This window comes from Camelus ferus, chromosome 16 (assembly GCF_009834535.1).
Source record: "Camelus ferus isolate YT-003-E chromosome 16, BCGSAC_Cfer_1.0, whole genome shotgun sequence".
Taxonomy (NCBI): Eukaryota; Metazoa; Chordata; class Mammalia; order Artiodactyla; family Camelidae; genus Camelus; species Camelus ferus.
In genome coordinates this window covers 19212799-19231673 of record NC_045711.1, presented here as the reverse complement: position 1 = coordinate 19231673, position 18875 = coordinate 19212799, and the positions used below count along the sequence as shown (strand labels likewise).

The following is an 18875-nucleotide window of genomic DNA, read 5'->3' as shown; positions in this document are numbered from 1 at the left end:
GGCACCTGTCCTCGCGAACTCCCTCCCAGTCCTTGGGACATGAGAAGACGTCCCAGTCCGTTTCTGGTCAGGATGGTGATAGCAAAGTGGAGGGCACGTGGGCTGAAGGTAAGGGCGGCCCACGTCTCTTTACACACTGGCCTTGCCGCCACCAGGTGTGTGGCACAGCCAGGCTCAGGTGGGCCACGGGGGCCCTGAAGGGGCTCTCAGGCTGCTCCCCAGGCCCTGGTGCGCAGGGCTTGGCGGGACCGGCAGGGACGGTGCCCTGTTCAGGGCCGGCTGTCCTGGTCCTGCTTCTTGTAGGGAGATGGAGACCCAGATGCGTCCTGACAGGTCAGTGGCCTGCGGGTCTTGGCAGGTTTACTGCTGCGTCTTTCTCCGCGCCAGGTGCGGTCTCTGCTCAGTCTTCTGGTCTCAGTCTTCCTGTGGCTTCTCCGAGAGCAGCTCAGCCCTGCTCTCAGCCATTGTCACACATCTTCCCGTCTGCGTGAACACGGAGCGCCTCTGTCTGGGCTGCTCTTCTCTGCTGCCCAGGTGGCCCTGCAAATGGATCAGGGGCTTCTCAGAGCTGTGCTGCTCACGGGGCAGCCCCCTATATCTGCCGAGCCCGCATCTCCCTCAAAGATGCGTGCAGTGGAGGGCCCCCAGAGAGCGCCTGCCAGGGCTGAGGCCATGCGGGTATATCTGGCGGGTGGAGAAGCCCCCTTTGCAGGTGCCACCTCGTCTGGAGAGAAATGCCTGCCTCGTCAGTCAGCCTTCGCCCACAGCTGGGACACCACAGCACTTTCCTCTGAACTGCTCTTTTTCCTCCCTTTCTTAGCCCGACCTGCTGAATTTCAAGAAAGGCTGGCTGACCAAACAGTATGAGGATGGCCAGGTGAGTGTCAGGGCCTGCTGTGCCCCTGAGGTGCCAGGAAGCAGGTGTGAGGGCCAGCTGGCCTTGTCCCCAGTGGGTGCATGAGCACTGGCTCGGCACCCACCTCCAGCTCAGCCCCTGTGGCCGAGACCCCATCTCCTCAGAGCATGGTGGGGGGGTGGGGGCTGCCGGGAGTACCCACCAGGCCTGCCCACGGCCAGTGTGACAGCCAGCTCTCCACACCCTGCGGGGGCCTCAGCCGGGGCCTGGTTCCCCACCTGCTGGTCTCCTAATTGCTGCGTGGCCGCCACAGGCCTGAGAGGAGCCAGGAGACTCGAGCAGGAAGAGCAAGCCCCTCGCAGCTACTTGGGGCCGGGAGGCCAGGCCTCCATGGAGGCGCGAAGAGGAGCCGGCCGGGTCCGACTGAGAGGCCCCAGACCCCACGTGCCCGAGCTCCCCTCCCTGCCTCCTGAGCGACTGTGTTGAAATGCCCTCTTCACTCTCCTCTGTGTCAACCCCCTCGGCCTTGCCTGAAGACTCAAGCCCCCTCCTTGCTACTCACAGTGAAGACTGGGGAGTCTGGCTGGTTGGTTTGCTCCTGCTGGCCGCAGGTGGGCGCGCCCTTCTGGTTAGCCAGGGGGTGGCTGTGGCTCACAGGTGGCCATCTCTCAGCTCTGGGGCCCCCGCCCCTGTCTGCAGCCTCCGGAGTTGAGGCTGAGACTCCAAAGCACTGCTCACCAGCCACAGCTCCGTGGGGTGGAGAGCCCACGGCCTGCAGCCCACCCTGGCTCTCCATGCTGCCTTGTCACTGGGGAGAGGTCATGTGTGCATGGCTGCCCACGGCCTGAGCAGAGTCCCATGTATGTCTGCCACCTGCAGTGGGGTGCCCTGCCCTCTGCTTTACCTGTGCTCAGGGAGGTGCCCCAGGACTCTGGCTGTGGTTGCCCCAGAGCAGGAAGTGTGAGAGTCCAGTCTTGATCTTCCTTCTCTTGTAGTGGAAGAAACACTGGTTTGTGCTTGCTGATCACAGCCTGAGACACTACAGGGATTCTGTAGCTGAGGAGGTGAGCGTCTAAGCTGTGCTCCTCTTGTGGAGACAGCTGCGGGTCCCCACGGCCCTGGGAGCCACCGCCGCTCTTGGGCCCAAGTCCCCTTCTGTCTGCCAGCTGGTGTCCATTGGGCCGTCCTGGGCTCCCCGGTCCGGGTCTGGTGTTCCTGGGACAGGTTCCTGCTGGACCACTGGGCTCTCTGGGCCCTGCCTTAGGCTCCTTCCTGGGTGCAGGGAGTCTTGGTGGCTTTTCTTTGAAAAACACTGAAAGATGTCTTATTTTAAAGCTCAGGATAAGCAGTTTTGCTTTTCCTGCAAGGAAGTTTTGTGCTGATTTGAGTCTTTCAAAGAACTGAACTAAATCTTGTCCCTTGTCTTCTGGACAAGGAAGGGGGTGTGACAGGTGAGCTCAGCTGGCCCAGGGGAGAGTCCTGATTCCACAGTCGAAGACCAACCAGAGGCGCTCTTTTGTCTTTACGTACAAGAAAAACGCATCTCTTTTGAGCAGTCTGGCTGGCCTGTTTTTGTCCCTTTCCCCTCACTCCACCCCAGGAGCCCTGCAGCAGTACCCCCTTCAGCAGGGAGTTCTGTGTCCCTGTGTCCCTGTGTCGTTCCTGGACTTTTGTAACAGCAGAACCTAGATGTCTAGCACTGGGGTGCTGGTTATGAGTGTCTGCATACCCTGAGCCCCCAAAACTAAGTTCTTTCCCGACTGCCATGGAAGGGTGTTACTGATACAAGGTTGACGCGGGCTAGTGTGGGTGCCAGGACCCCGGTGGTGCCTGAAATCTGGGACTGCACAAGCATGTGTAAGTGTCCGGTTGTTCTCAGAGCGTGGTCTCCGGGGCCCTGGAAGCCCTTCCAGGGTTTCTTATAACAGGAGTATTGTTATTAACCTGCGGTGCCATTTCCTCTTCCTGCTGTCTGGGCGTGTGCGTGCACGGCTGGTGCCTCAGTCTGGTCAGGCTATAGGAGCAGATGGCCGGTCGCCACGTGTCCTTTGCTGCCACACACGATGCTGAAGAAAGGGCCCTGACAGAACAGTGAAAGCACTAATTTTATGAAGTCTCAATCCTTGAATACCCATCTTTGTAACATCCTGTGATTTAAAATGGGAAGTTGGCCAAAGGCACACTTGCTGCGCATCAGGGTGCCGGCCATCTTGCGGGGAAGCGCTTGCCCACCGCCTGCGCCACCTGAGCCAGAGGCCTCTCCCTGAGACGCAGTAGGCCTGTCTCTGCTTGAGAGACAACGGACAGGTAGACCACACTCGGTTCGGGGGCTTGGCAGACATTTCCTGAAAATGAACCAAGTGCAGTCTCTCCTTCAAGGAAGGCGGCTGACAGCTTGTCGTCAGCGGTACAGATGAGCTTTCAAGCAAAACGGGGGCTTTGGAGACCTCGTGTTCACCATCATGAACTTGAGAGCTTCCTTTGTGTCCGCTCTCCTGACGGGAGGCGGTGCCGACAGCAAGCACAGTGTTTGACCCTGTACGGTGAGGTGTCACGTCTGAGAGACACGCCCAAGTCGGTATCTTCCAGGTGACAGGGCGCCACAGAGCCACTTGTGGGCAGAAGACCCGTGCAAAGAGCAGACTCCGCTGTAATAGGGTCAGACCCCACTTTGTAGTTCACCTTCAAGAAACTGCCGCTTGCCCAGCCACAGCTGTCTGCAAAGACATGAAGCGCACCTCCCCCCTCCAGCCCGGTCTGTGTGAGGCTGACGGTCCTACACGTCAGCCAGAGCAGCGCAGCCAACAGACCGAGTGCAGCAGCAACTGAGGACGCAGCTGTCCTCCGGAGCTGCGCGTTAGAGAGAGTTGCAGACATCTCTTGCTGGTTTTTTTAAGAATATTTTTTATTAAAAAATGAAACGGGTTTGTTTCTTAAATGAGTAAATAAGTATGTTTCCTTTTTTCAATTTTTGCAGCTAATTTCTCGTTAGGCAGATCATCAACAGATAACCCCCACCTAAACGAGCCCCTTGGGGGCCTCAGGTTTTAGGAGCGTAAACGAGGTCTGAGAACCATGGTGTCTCGGGAGGACGTGCAGGGAATGGCAGCTCTGGTCCTGGGTGGTGCAGGGCAGGGAGCAGCCATGCCCACTCAGCACACTCACAAGGCACTGGCCCTTACTTTCTGAATCTCTGAGATCCTCTCACCCTCTCTGCAGGCGGCTGACCTGGACGGGGAGATCGACTTGTCCACGTGTTACGACGTCACTGAGTATCCAGTGCAGAGGAACTACGGCTTTCAGATCCATGTGAGCTGTGGTGGGGCCTGGAGGCAGGCAGGGGGCAGGGGGCTGCGGGCCTAACGGGCCGGCATCTTTCTCCAAGGACATGCTGTCCTGGTCCAGGGACCCTGTGGGCAGGCCTTTGCTCCAGTGCTGGTGATGCGCTCTGTCCCTCTCTGTCGTGGCGCTCCTGACCCCCACCCATCTGCGTGAACTGAACACAGATGAGACAGTAGCATTTTTTTTTCAAGACTGTCTGGAAGCCTTTTGTTTCTGAAGGTTCTTTTCTTTTTCTCTTTTAAATGCTGGAGTTTGGGACAGTTGGAAGGACATGGGATGGGGGGAATAAGAGCAAAATTGTCCATTACATCTCACAATGCTAGGTTTTCAATCCACTCTTTTCCTTTATTCATTCATTCATCCACCCACCTCTACATCTTTTTTCTGACAATCTTGTGAAGGACTCAGAGGGGTAAGGCATTGCCCCGTCTTCAAAAAATGATTGGACAGATGGGACGGTTCTCACTGGCCATTTCATCAAAGCGGGTGGCTTAAGGTCAGGGCACAGGCCCCTAGCCACCGACCGTGTCTGTCCTCACCCTGACGCCAGCAGCAAGTTCGGCGGGGGGTGCCCCCAACCACCCTCAGGTTCCATAATTAGTCAGAAAGGCTCACAGAACACAGAGATGCTGCACTCTGCACTGCATCTCTACTACAGCCAGAGGACACAGCGCATGCGGAATCGGACTGAAGAGGGGCCCTACACATGAAGCTTCCTGTCCTCAGGGACTTGTGTGTCCCTCTAGGCTCTGACACGTGGTGACACAGAGCTTCCAGCCTGGGCCCAAGCCTCTGTGTCCAGAGTTTTCACCAAGAATTCATAGCTGATTGAGTTTCCGTCCCCCTGGTGGAACGCAGTCTCCAGGCCTCCCCTGGAGGCCGGCTGACTGACTGTGGCCAGAGCCCCACCCTCACTCCAGGGCTGGTCTTTCTGGTCTGGCCAGCCCCAGCTCTGAATGTCAAGTGTTCAGAGGTTACTTCCCAGGAGCTAGGACAGAGGCCAGACCTCTCTCTGGGGAAAGCTAATTCCTCCCTCATCAGAGCCTTAGCAGCGTGGTAGGACCCAGCAGCGTGTCCTTTACCAGAGCCTTGTCTCCAGGTTTTTGGCCCAAAGACTCAGTTGTATATCTGGACGTGGCGTAGGTCAAACACATGGGAATAACCAGTGTCAATCACACTTAGAGGAGACAAGCTCAGACCCGAAGTCCAGGGAGTTTATTAAAAGGAGAAATCTGGCCCCTAGACCTCTGGGCTGCTGGCATCTGTGTAGGGCACCAGGTCAGAGCTGGAGGCGGCACCGATCTTGGTGGCCCCTGCGGCCCGCTGCCACGCCCTCCTGCCCCTTGTCCCTGAGGAGGGGTGGACACATGTGCCCAGTGACCCAGGCCCCAGCTTTTTCTGCAGACAGCAGTGGGGACAGTGCCAGTTCCGGCTTTTTGGACCCCTTGCTGAGTGCCCCTCGCTCACCCCCACCTCCCCATCTTGGAGAGCAGCGGTCTCTGGGCAGGGCCTGGGGGTATGAGTTTGCCCCACCCCCGAGCAGGTCACAACTTAATTGTGCTGGGGTCACTTTCTGTGCCAGGAGGCCCTGGCCTGGGCCATGCAGGTGCCGGCTTGCTGTCTGAGAACTCGCCTGCTCTCCCGGTGAGGGACGGGCATTTCTGAGTCACCTGTGCTCCCTTGACTGATCTCACCCATCAGCCTGACTCCTCTCCACTTTACCTTGGATGGGGGGCAGTGAGCTTATCCCACGTTCTGGTACTTTTCCATGAGCCCCGTGGACCGAGAGTTCTAAGTAGAGATCGTGCTCAGCATGAGAGGGACTCAGCTGCGTCACTAGGGAGCTTTAGGATCTTGAGTGACAGGACTGTCCCTGGCCCACCACCAGACCTAGTGGCACCTACCGGGGAGCTACTGCAGAAGCCAGTGGGGACACCACCAGGGAGGCCTGGGCGCAGAGTCAGGAGTCGGTCTTGTCCTGAGGTTGTGGGAAGCGTGGGGCGTGGAGCCATCTGTGTGTTAGTGAGGTGCGTTTGGCAGGGCGTGCAGGTTGGTCAGGAAGGAGGCAGAGGTGGAGGCAGGAGACCAGGTGCCTGGCGGATGGCGGGGGCCAGGACCGACAGGAGCAGCTGGGAGGCTGTGGAGGAAGAGCACGCGGGTCCTGCCCTGGACAAGGTCGGGAGGTGTGGGGCAGGTGGAGGGCTTGAGCCCCAGAGCCCTGCGAGCCACGTGTGCAAGTCTGACAGCAGAGGCAGCATCACAGACGTGGAGCCTGTGGGGTCCTGGCAGCACTGTGTGTGAGGCCGAGATGGTTCTCAGAACGTTAGATAGCTGCCACAGGTGTGGACCTCAGGTTGGGAAAAAGCTTCTGGGGGTGAGAGGTGAGGTCAGGGGAGACGACGGCTGAGGTCAGACTCCAGAAACAGGGCACTCAGGAGTGCTCACAAGGGGCGGGTGCTTTCGAGAGCCTGGAGGCCGTGCCCCAAGCCTCAGCCTCCTCTGAGAAGGACCCCGCAGGTGAGCAGAGATGTGGGCTGGGGGCGGCCCTGCAGGTGTGCGGCGGGGCCCGGGCAGAGGCGCTCCTGTGTCTTCCCGTCCCGCACCATCTTGCCCATCCCGTCTTCCTGTCAGCTGGTTTGCAGGCATGGTGAGGGTCCATTTATGAGGAGCCCGAGCAGCCTGAGAGCAGTTCTGACACCCTCACTTCTGTAAGACAAGCCCTGTGGGTGTGGGGGGGGGGAGCATGTGCCACCCCCACTGCATTGCCATCCTGCCTCGACTCTGGAGGTGCTGTGCGCAGCAGCTCAGGGCTACAGGGACTGTGTCCCCAGGCCACTCGTCCCCGCTGGCCACGCCGCCCCCTCCTGTCTGCGCTCCACTCCCTCAGCCATTCAGACGCCGTCCCGCCAGCTCAGCCAGGTCGGGGGTGGTCTAGGGACTGTCCTAGAAACGACTCCCCCCTCCCGGTCCCGTCAGTGGCGCATTGTGCGCTTTGACCAGTCACTTGTCACTTCAGCCACCCTCTGTGCTCTCATCACCTGGACAGCTGCCCAGCAGGTCCAGGAGGTCTCCCGGCCTCTTCTCAGCCCTACGGACACGGCCCCCATCAGGCCCTGCTGCTGCTGAGCCTCAGGCCTGCCTCTGTCCTCTCCCTGGTCACCCCACAGGCCTGGTGTATGGCCACATGGCGTGCCCCCCCCCAACCTGGGTCATGCACCCTCTCCCCATCTACCTGCCAGCCCCCTCAGCCTACAAAGCCTGCTCCACCTCATGCATGTAGCTGCCTTCCCACTACTCCCCCCACACACGCCTTCTCCCAGTCCAGGCGCTCCTTAAAGAGCTGGGAGCATCGTGATGCCAGACATTGTAGGCTCCCAGCAAACACCAGCTGCGTCTGGCAGAAGGAGATGCCACACCCAGGGCAGCAGACGGGCATCTGTGATTTTGCTCCAGCTCTTGCTTATCCTGCGTGCGGCACACATAGCGCTCCCAGGGCAGCCACTGGGCCGCAGTCCTCCCTGCGGGACTTCCTCTTGGGGGGAGCGGTGATGGCACTGCTAACGCTCCGTCTTTTGTGCAGACAAAGGAGGGCACCTTCACCCTCTCTGCTATGACATCTGGAATCCGGCGGAACTGGATCCAGACCATCATGAAGCATGTCCACCCGACCTCCGCCCCGGATGTGACCAGGTGAGCCCCATCCTCCACATCCCACTCACTCCCCGCTTGGCTTCCTGGTTTCCTGCCTCAAGTGAGCCTTCCCGCTCCAGGCCTGGCAGGTGCAGGGGCACCTGTCAGCCGTCAGCATGAGTGTGGCGGCCGGTATCTCCCTCGGGCCTGGCCTGGACCCTCTGGCAGCTGCACTCGGGTCGGGTGAGGGTGGCTCTGGACGTGCGTTCCCAGGCTGCCACGGCATTTCCTTGTTTGGTCTCGGATTTCCGTGCAACTGGGCATAGCTTCTCTTTGGAACTCTTGGTGCTGGAGGCCACGTTGGGAAACTGTCCTTGCCCCGCGTGGTAACGTCCGTGGTCGGTGAACCTCATGATGGCTGTACAGCGTTCAATTTAATAGCAAGAGACGTCCCAGGGTGTGATGCCCAGGAGGCTGCCATCCTCACCCCGCAGCTTCAGTACCGCCTGTTCAGAGAGCCTGTCATTTAGGTGTCTCTGTCCTGTGGTTTGAGTCCTTCTCAGGGGCAGGTCCTGTGTTAAAGGCTGCACCCAGGGTGTGTCCCTGGTGCCCACTGGGTGTCCTCAGCCCGGGCAGCTGCAGCCGGGTCACACCTTTGTCAGGTCCTTGCTGGTGATGCTGCAGCTCTTTGAACAGAAAGGCAGGAGGGGACTGAAGGTGGCTCTTCCCGTTGGTCCCCCATCCCGTGCTGTCTGCAGGCGTCCTTTGTTCACTCCTTTATCTACTGAAGGGGCAGGAGACGTGGTCATTCCTGGGACAGGGCCAGCAGGTGCAGAGGCCAAGGGTCTTTCTGAGCACGTGGGGGACGCCCTGTGTGGCAGGTCAGGGCCCTGCTAGAGAAGGAACACTAACAGCCTCGGGGGTCGCAGGGCGTGCGTGTGTGCGTGCGTGCGTGCGTGCGAGACGGTCGCACTTGGGCACACGCGGCTCAGGAGAAGCACCTCCCTTCCACGTCGGGGCTGCAGCCCACAGGGACAAGCACCGTGTGCATTTGTGTGCACGCGTGTGTGTGAGGAGACAGACTTGGCGGCGTCTTTCTGACGAGAACTGACTCCCAAAATCCACACATCTCCAAGTCGGTGTCCCTGCCTCACCCAGTTTGTTCCCTGAGCTTTTTTCACAGTTGGGGGAGAAGATGGGTTTTCCCGTGCACGCTGGAGACAGGTGCACAGGCCAGAGGCATGGCTTTGAACTGCAGGCCCTGCGTCTGTGGAGGCTGTGGGCGCCCTCGTCCTCGGGCGCCTCTTCACAGGCTCCCTTCTCTTTTGCCCTTTCCATGAGTGTTCCCTGGAGCCCCCAGCCCCGGCCCCTTGCAACCTCAGGGGGCTTCTGAGCCTGTTCTGAGTGCTTAGGCGGGACCAGAGGCCACTCTGCTTAGGGTGGGACCTCAGGGTCTGGTCCCTGGAGCCCAGAAACGTCTGTCTCTGACCGCCACGGCCAGGACCCCACACCACCCGCCCAGGAAGCTCTGCTCTGGGGCAGGTGGAGGTGCCCTCCAGCATCCCCACAACAAGCCTCCTGCACCGAATGGGTTGCTAAGTTCCTGGGGCTGGGCTCACAGGTGCAACCTGGGCCATCCAGCTCACCTGCCCGCACGCAGTCCCAGGCCTGTCACTCTGATCCATCCGTCACAACAGCCACCAGAGTGGTTTTCTTAAAACATAGGTCTGACCACGTTATTTCCCTGCTTGAGCCTTCCGAGGGGGGTGGCTGGCCTGGTCTGTTCTGTCACCACTGCTTAGTGCATAGGAGCCGCAGGGCCACCTCCCACTCACCCTCCTTCAGGCAGCGGCCATGCCTGAATGGGGTGGGGGCACCTGGGCTCCGTCGTCCCCGTGACAGGCCTTTGTGACACTCCCCTCAGCGTCTTTCCCATTAGGGGAGGCACCTCAGAGGTGGGCCACCCGTGGCTCTTCCCTGCTGTTGGGCTCCCTCCAAGGGTGTTGATGGGTAGAGGTGGGGTCCCTCCCCTTCCCAGCTGAGTAGAAAGGATGTGGTGAAAGCAGGGAGCTGGGCCCTCTGCCAGCGGGCGCCTGTCCACTGACAGGCTGTCTGCCCCTGCCCAGCTCATTGCCACAGGAGAAGCACCGGAGCAGCCCCCCTGTGGAGACCCACCCGAGGCCACGGGAGGAACAGGAGGGCGAGCTCGCAGAGCCAGACCCCGAGCAGAAGAGGAGCCGGGCTCGGGAGCGGAGGCGGGAAGGGCGCTCCAAGACCTTCGACTGGGCCGAGTTCCGCCCCATCCAGCAGGCCCTGGCCCAGGAGAGGGCTGGCGCCTCGGGGCCCGCCGACCCCCGCCCCGAAGCAGAGCCGGGTGAGCTGGAGCGGGAGCGTGCACGGCGGCGAGAGGAACGCAGGAAGCGCTTTGGGGCCCTTGACACGGCCGATGGGCCAGGCACCGACGAAGCAGCCTTGCGCATGGAGGTCGATCGGGGCCCAGGGCCGCCCGCGACCACTGACCTCAGGACACAGAATGTGCACGTGGAGATTGAGCAGCGGTGGCATCAGGTGGAGACCACCCCTCTCCGGGAAGAAAAGCAGGTGCCCATTGCCCCCCTGCACCTGTCCTCCGAGGACGGAAGTGACCGGCTCTCCACTCACGATCTAACTTCCCTGCTGGAGAAGGAGGTAACGACCAGGGCCGTCACGGGCGGATGAGCTCCGGGCAGCAACCGGCAACCCCCCCGGCACCCACTGTGCCTAACATTGGGACAGTTCCCCCCACCCCAGGGGCTTCCGACACCTCAGGGAGGCAGACGCAGGTCAGGTCCCCAGAGGGCAGTGCAGGCCTGAGACTCACAGGGGGTGACAGGGTGGCAGTGGGGGGAGGGGGGCCTGGCCCTTCCAGAGACCAGAGGAGTTGGCCATGCGTTTGGGGCCGTGCCCTTCAGAGGCAGGGCTGCTGAAGATGAGGCTGGGGGAGTTTCAGTGCTCCAGCGGGGCCTCGCCTGCCCTGCCTCAGGCATGAGTTAGAGGATCTGGGCAGAAGAGGGGCAGGCACAGACTTAGGTCTCCATCTGCATGTGGTACCCCGTGCCCCTCGCTGAGACCGGAGCGTGCGGGGCAGCCAGCAGGAGGCGGGGGCGGTGGGGCCTCCTCCAGACACAGAGGTAGGGGAGCCCGTTCCTGCGTTTGTAATAACGTTTTTCCTTAGTGAAAATGTACCCAGAAATCAATTTGCAGAACTTTGTGGATTTGTATGTCTGAACGGAGGTGCCGTGGCCAAGGGGGTACAGCGTCACACCGTCTCTTAGGGGCGCTTGGTGATGCAAATCCAACGTGCGCTCCACACAGTGGCTGAGGGCCCCACAGACAGGCCGCCCCGGCCTCCCTCACTTCTCTCTTTGTTGTGTTTTGTTAAATTCGTGAGGCCGACGTTTCTCACAAGCATCAACACTTGGGTTTTTTCTATTTCCACGCCTGTCAATATGATGGTAAAGGCAGGATGCAGTAAAACAGCGTTCAAAGTCACGTTGCTTAAACAGCGAAACCGGGCCTGCCAGTCAGCAGGCCACACGCTGGGCGCTGCTTTGGTTTTAGACGCGGGGTGTCCAAGCCCAGTCACTGCTGCACGCCCTGCTCCCACTCCCCGCGGGCGGCATCCGTGGGGCACTTGGGGAGCGCTCAGGAAAGGGGCAGATGCGTGATGGCTGGGTCAGAATCCGTGGAAGTGAGAGGGCTGGGCAGTGGCTCACTGGGCACGTCCCAAGGAGCCCCCACACAAACGGAACTTGCTTTGAAGTCCAGTACAGCTGGTCAGTCAGGGTTCTTCCCGTAGAAGCCAAGGCAGAGCCTGGAGTGAGGCCTGCTGGGAGCATACGGGCCTGGTGACCATGCCAAGGACCTCGAAGGACCCAGGGGGAGGTCTTCTCTGACACGGGCCCAAAGCCCTCATTCCCTGGTGGGGTCTGTGGGTTGGATCCTCGGGCCAGTGCGGGGATTATGTGGGTGCCCAGGGTAACAAGGCTGCCCGGGTGGTGTACAGCCTCAGCTGGAGTCTTGGTGACGAGCACGCCTCTGCTCTGAAGCTCCGTGCCCAGAAGGCTATGAGGGAAGCTGGAGCCCCGCCCAGCTGGAGTCGGGACGCCCCCAGGGCCTGGGCTGTGCTGGGCTTCTCCTGCGGTCAATTTGCTTTAAAATGTGTGTGTGTGTTTGCCAACAGTTGGAGCAGAGCCAGAAGGAGGCCTCGGACCTCCTGGAGCAGAACCGGCTGCTGCAGGACCAGCTGAGGGTGGCTCTGGGCCGGGAGCAGAGCGCCCGGGAGGGCTACGTGCTGCAGGTAGGGCTGAGGGGCTGCCATGGCCCTCCAGGTGCCCTCGGGCTGCGTGTGTGGCACCCAGGCGGGCTAGGAATGTGCAAAACCAAGCGCCAGGCCTCGGGCTTCCCTGCCCCAGGAGCGGGCGCTCTGGACAACGGGCCTATGGGGGTCTCCTCTGGTGTGATGTTTTGGGGAATATACCTGCAACTTTTGTATCTAAGGGTTTCTCCTTTGCTTTTTGGTGGAGTAATTTTGGTTATCTCTTCCTCTGGCTGTCAAAGGGCTCAGTATACAGTAATCATATTTGTGAGTAAGTTCTAATTTTTTTTGACAATAGCAGTATTAGTCCCATTTTACAGACTGAAAAATGGAGTAACAGTCTCCTTATGACTGAGTTAGTGGCAGAGCTAGAGCTCTAGAGCTGGTTCCCTGTCCCTGCCCACATCTGTACCCCACCTGCAGGGCCATCTGGGGCTGCTACTGCTAGACTAGTGGCCCACCTCTGATTCTCCGCCCAGGCTAAAGTGTGAGGGGAAACGTGGCCACCTAGCCTGGAGCCAATTTGCCCCGTGGCCTGGAGGGGAGATGAGGGCTGCAGCCTGGCCTGAACCAAGAGCCTGAGCCCTGCATCCTCACTGGAGGTCTCTGCCAGGGTGCTGGCCGCCAGGCAGACTCCCGGGGGCAGCCTGCCTGGATGGGGCAGCGGTCCAGGCCCCGTCTAGTCCTGGGGTGCACACGCCACACTCCCGCCTCTTCGGCGGATATGCTGCTGGGAGAGGTGGCTGTGGGGGAGCAAGCTGGGCGATGGAACCGAGGGCTTGGGCCTCAGCCCAAGCTGCAGACGCAATGCTCGAGTCAGGGCCCCATGCTGACCTGCAGGAGCCGGTACCCCTCCCCTGAGCACTAGTCTCCTTGCCCACGTAGACCGAGAGCCCGTGCCCGAGGGCCCTCCTGGCTTTCAGGGACCCGGAGTCTCTGGGCTGAGTTGCTGCGCCAACGCTTCAGACTGCAGTGCCCTGGCCTCCTTGGTCCGAGTCGACCCTCTGGGCGGAGTCCGCCTTCCTGCCTCCAGTGCCGTGTTTGTTGCACATTCCCCCGCACTCTCTCTCTCCCCCAGCCTTGGCCCTGCCCCAGGAGCTCCGTGTCCCCCGGACCTCCGCCCTAGCCCTTTAGCCGCAGCTGTTGCTGTGCCCAGGCCAGACTCTCAGGCACTGAGAACTGGTGGCGGGGCACCCCCCTTCCCTGCACCTCCCTCCAGGACTCTCTGAGTCATTTGTGCAGACCCTCCAGGTTTGGGAAGCATCTTTTAAATCTCTGGTTGGGCTGCCATCCTACATGCGTTGATTTCACACCAGGTGGTGAAGACCCTGGCCGCGGATTTTGCACATTGCTAACCTGAGCACCTCCCCGGGCCTAAGCTGGATAGGTGCACAAGCCTGCCTGAAGCCCACCAGTCGGCTGACACCTTAACACCTTTCCGCTGGGTCCAACATGGGTTCCTTTCGGTCTCTTTTTGTGCTTTGAAAATGATTGTAATCCAGAGTCTGAATGAGCAAGGGCCTTTAGAGTTAAGGGTCAGGAGGACCGGTGGCTGGGGACGGGTGTTGGGCTGACAGGGGTGGGGGAGGAGCTGGCCGTGTGGGCACGGAGCGCGAGGCGTCTCTGACTTACGGAACTGAGTGTCACATCTGTGGCTCCCCGCCAGCACACGTGGAGGGAGCCGCGTGCAGGCCAGTCCTTAGGCTGAGCTGTTCCCACTCCGTTCACGTTCCTGTTCTTTCCTGCGTCAGCTGGTTCTGTCTGTCCTGCACGCCTTTTAGTGTGGGGAATTCTGTTTCAGTTGTGTTGTTTTATTTTCTGCACGCTTCACTCTCTTATTTTGAGTTTCACAAAGGTTTGTTTTGTTAATTCTCATATTTTACTCCATGGTTTCCATTTTCCCCCTCATTTTGTCTTCTTGCAGGTAGAGATTAGTTCTTCCTGTTACTGTAGAGGACGGGCCCACTTCCCCCAGGAAAGTGTTCGGGTGTCACCTGGCTGACATGCACCAGCGGTGGCCTCCCTTCCTTCTCCCTGTCCTAGAAGGAAGTGGCATCCCACGCCGGTCCTGCGCTTGCGGGGTTCGTGGTCTTGAGCTGTGTGCCTTTTGTTTTGCAAAACAAACGCCGCGATGTGATGCACTGCCAGCTCCCCGTCCGCCCTTCCTGCCGGCCTCTTGCCCCTCAGTCTTCGTCTTGTTTCTCAGTGTGCTCCATTATTCGGTTTTGTTTGGTTTATTTCTCCTAGAAGCTGTTTGGTTAGAGCTGTTTAGATGTTAATGTCCATGTTTTCTGTTTACCTGGAAGCAGCTACTTGCCGAAAAAATTAAGATGATTTGTTGTATTTTTTTAATGAAAACAAAAATTGTGCAAAGGATAAAAGACAGACCCACCAAGGAGCTTTTCTGTGGTTGACCCTGGCCAGAGGTGTGACACTCAGAACTGGGAGGCCGGAGTGTTACTAACCAGTGTTTAATCGGTTTTTTTAAGACTGAAGTGGCCACCTCCCCGTCCGGCGCCTGGCAGAGGCTCCACAGAGTCAACCAGGATCTCCACAGCGAGCTGGAGGCCCAGTGCCAGCGCCAGGAGCTGATCACGCAGCAGATCCAGGCCCTGAAGTGCAGCTATGGGGAGGCCAAGGACGCGGTCCGGCACCACGAGGCCGAGATCCGGAACCTCCAGGCGAGGCTTAGCAACACTGCGGCCGAGCTCACTATCAAGGAGCAGGCGCTGGCCAAGCTCAAGGGCGAGCTGAAGCTGGAGAAGGACAGGGTGCGTGAGCAGCTGGAGGAGCGGCAGCACAGCGAGGCCGCGCTCGGCGCCCAGCTGCAGGCCAGCGAGCGGAAGCTGCAGCGTGCGGAGGCCCTGCTGCTGGAGAGGACACAGGAGCTGCGGGACCTGGAGAGGCAGCGGGCGCTGCAGCGGGACCGGCAGAAGGAGGTGCAGAGGCTGCAGGAGCGCATTGCCGACCTCAGCCAGCAGCTCGGCACCAGCGAGCAGGCCCAGAGGCTGATGGAGGAGCAGCTGCAGCGGAACTATGAGCTGCTGCTGGGGAGCTGTGCCGAGGAGAAGCGGGGGCTACTGCGAAGCCTGAAGGAGGCGGAGGACAGGGCCAGCGCCCTCGAGGACCGGCTCCAGGGCCACGAGCAGCAGCTGGAGGTCCTCCACCAGGAGAAGCTGAGCGCCAAGGCTGAGGGCAGTGAGGCGGTGCAGCGGCTGGAGGAGCAGCTGGAGGAGAAGGAGGCCAGCCTGCAGGAACTGGCCGCACGTGTCCAGGGCCTCCGGGACGAGCGGGACCTGGTCCGGCAGCGCTTCCAAGAGCTGATGGACCGTGTCACCCTGTCTGACGGGGACGTGGCTGCGCTTCGGGAGAGGCTGCGGGGGAGGGAGGCCGACTACCAGCGCCTGGAGCTGTCCTACAGGCGGGCGGCCGGCCAGCTGCAGGGCCTGCACGCTCGGCTGCAGGAGAAGGAGGAGGAGCTGAGGCACATAAAGGCCGCGCACGAGAAGGGGCTGCAGGAGAAGGAGGAGAGCCTGCAGGAGGCCTTGGGGAGCAGCTCAGAGGGAACGGAGATGAAGCTCCAGGGAAGGGAAGAGGTTTTCAGGAAATCGGCAAAGGCATCTCCAGAGGCGGCGGGTGAGCCGCGGAGTGCCGTCGGGGAAGCAGAGGCGGCCGGCATCTCGCTCTCACGCCCGCAGGCCCAGGCTGCCAGCGCCCCTCTGGGCTTCTCACACTCGAGGCTCGAGGAAGACCCAGGGGCTGCCCTGGGGGAGGATCAGGGGGACAGCAGCCCCCGGAGAGGAGAGGGCATGGAGCCCCCAAAGTTGGGAGCGCCTGATAGGGAGGGGACCCTGCAAAGCACCTCAAAGCCCAGCCAGGGTGCACCCGGCATTAAGAGGCAAAGAATCCGGTTCTCCACCATCCAGTGCCAAAAATACACCCACCCCGAGGGGTCCGAGAAGATCTGGACCAGCAGCACGTCGTCCGACACCAGTCAGGACCGGTCACCCTCGGAGGAAAGCATGTCATCAGAGGCCACCCCCGGCTCACTCCCTGCGACCAGCGACGCAGACACCTACCTGTCCATAATCCACTCCTTGGAGACCAAGCTCTACGTCACGGAGGAGAAGCTCAAGGATGTGACGGTGAGGCTGGAGAGCCAGCAGGGCCAGAGCCAGGAGGCCCTGCTCGCGCTGCACCAGCAGTGGGCCGGCACCGAGGCAGGGCTCCGCGAGCAGCTCCGCGCCAGCCTGCTTCAGGTCGGGGCGCTGGCCTCCCAGCTGGAGCAGGAGAGACAGGCCAGGGCCAGAGTGGTCGAAGACCACGTCGGGGAGCTTGGTGGCTTCCAGGTGAAAAACAGCCAGGCACTGGCTTGTCTGGAAAGCTGCCGGGAACGGCTGCGGTCTCTGCCGGGAGCCGTCCCGGAGGTGGAGGCCGGGGCAGCGGGGGCGGGGCCCCTGGCCAGCGTCGAGAGCTTGCTCGTCAGCGCCATCCAGGCCCTTGGGCACACACAGCGGGAGGAGGAGGGGCCCGCAGCCGCACCGCAGCCGCCCCGCCTGCCGGAGCTGAGCGAGCAGGAGCAGCTCAAGCTGCTTTCTGACCAGATGGCTCTGGAAGCCGCACTCATCGGCCAAATAGCGGAGTCCGTGAAGCGCACGACCTCGGATGTCGCGCACGTCCTCTCTGAGGTTTCTCAGTCGAGGAAGGTGCTGCTGGACTCTGAAAGTGGCGCAGGGTGGCCCAGGGCCCCGGCAGACGCCTGGGCCAAGAAGGTGCTGGTGGACGGAGAGTTCTGGAGCCAGGTGGAGTCCCTGCGCAAACACCTGGAGACGCCGGGTGGGGAGGCAGCCTGCACCTCCGGTGGCGGGCAGCAGAGCGCCCCGCCGGGCCTGGGACCCACCCTGGCCGATGCCACGTGGGTCAGGGCAGAGCTCAGCTTCGCCGTGCACTCGGTGAGGGAGGCCCTCCAACGCAGGTTGCAGAGCGTCCAGGAGACCTTGCAGGGGACCCAGGCAGCCCTGCAGCAGCACAAGCGTCTGCTGGGGGACATCTTGGGAGCCTACCAAACCCCCGACTTCGAGAGAGTGATGCAGCAGGTCTCGGAAGCCCTCGAGCTTCCAGCAGGCGCTGGAGACGAGGTACAGGCATCCTGGGACTTGAGCCCAGCAGAAGTACTGAGCTGTCAGGACGCGGGGGGCTCCCAGGAGCTCTTCCCCTTGTCCAGCCAGAGCCCGGGGGCCCTCGTTGCTGTTCAGGAGGAGCTCGCCCTGCAGCTTAAAGACAAGGCCAGCCTCCTAGGGGAGATCTCTGCTGCCTTAACCTCGCTCCCTTCCGCGGAGCCACTGAGGGACTGTCAGCAGCTCCTCCAGGCATCCCGGAACCTCTCCCACGACGCCTGCTTGGGAGGCCTCAGTCAGTATTCATCCTTATTAGTTCAAGATGCGATTGTTCAGGCTCAGGTGTGCTATGCAGCCTGCAGGATCCGGCTGGAGTATGAAAAGGAGCTCCGGGGCTGCAGGGAGTCCTGGCCGGGTGGGGGGGCCTCCTGCCAGGAGCAAGAGCTGGCTGTCGGGGCCCTGAGGGAGGAGTATGAGGAGCTTCTCCGGAAGCAGAAGAGCGAGTACCTGGACGCGATTGCCATCATAGAAAGGGAGAACGCAGAGCTCAAGTCCAAGGTCACCCAGCTGGGCCATCAGCAGAAGTGCCTGGAGGAAGTGGAGGGCAAGCACCTGTCTGCCCTGCAGAGGGGGCACGAGGGGGAGATGCAGTGTGTGCTGGAGGAGGCCGAGCACAGCAGTGTCCTGAGCCAGCTGCACGCCTCCGTCAGAGACAGGCAGGACCTTGAGAGGCACCACGTGGAGCAGATGCAGACACTGGAGGACAGGTTCCAGCTCAAGATCAAAGAGCTGCAGACAATCCACCAGGAGGAGCTGAGGGCCCTTCAGGAGCACTACTCACAGACCCTGCAGTGCCTGCAAGAGACCCTCCACCACTACCAGGGACAGCCCCCTGCAGCCCCGCCGGCTCCCGGCCCCCCGAGCAGCCCCCACCAGGCCCCCTCCTGCAGCCGGCCCGCCGAGGGGGAGGCCGACTCCGTGATGGGACTGAGAGCACGCATCCAGGAGCTGGAGGCCCAGGTGGACGTCCTGCGGGAGGAGCTGGAGCACAGGGGTCTGGCGGGCAGCGCAGCCTTGCTGCAGGAGGAGCACCAGAGGGACTTTGAGAGCCTCAAGGTTTCGAAGCAAAGCGAGTGGTCAGGGTTGAGGGGCGGGGGGTGTCTGGTGCATCTGGCCCTCGGGCGGGGCTGAGAGATCGTTCTGGGCTCTGAGTCACTGAACAGGAGTTGACATTCTGTTCCTCCCTTGGCCTCTGGCTGGCTGCAGTGGGGTCTCTATGCGGGGCCTGTAGCCTCCCTACTCCGCGCCCCTTTCCAGGCCGTGCAGAGCTGGACCTCAGGAGGGGGCCCCTCCCTCTAATGTCCTAGGACAGCAGAGCTGGGTTCCCAGAGGACAGGAGTATTTGCAAGATAGTGTTGAGGATCACTCCTCCACCCCAGCTCTGGGGGACTGGCGTCGAGGGGGAGCTCCTCTGTGTGGCAGTGGCTTTTCTTCCGAGTGAGCACAGCCTCACTTTCTCGGGAGTTTGGAGACGTGACCTTTCCTGTTTCACATCCCCCTGCGTTATAGGCAG

At 61.1% G+C, this 18875-nt stretch overlaps 1 protein-coding gene across 8 annotated transcripts in view; it reads left to right on the top strand.

The window, feature by feature from the left end:
- MPRIP (myosin phosphatase Rho interacting protein) overlaps positions 1-18875 on the top strand; it is a 108792-nt gene that overhangs the window by 74298 nt on the left and 15619 nt on the right. For 5 of the 8 annotated variants that reach the window (XM_032499050.1, XM_032499045.1, XM_032499046.1 and 2 more), the window contains 7 exons: positions 821-877; positions 1852-1920; positions 4076-4165; positions 7779-7888; positions 9955-10516; positions 12051-12167; positions 14675-18418. In XM_032499050.1, the coding sequence (XP_032354941.1) occupies positions 821-877; positions 1852-1920; positions 4076-4165; positions 7779-7888; positions 9955-10516; positions 12051-12167; positions 14675-18418 (4749 nt within the window). The remainder of the gene's footprint in view (positions 1-820; positions 878-1851; positions 1921-4075; positions 4166-7778; positions 7889-9954; positions 10517-12050; positions 12168-14674; positions 18419-18875) is intronic. The other 3 variants (XM_032499052.1, XM_032499051.1, XM_032499048.1) reach the window with 2 other exon arrangements.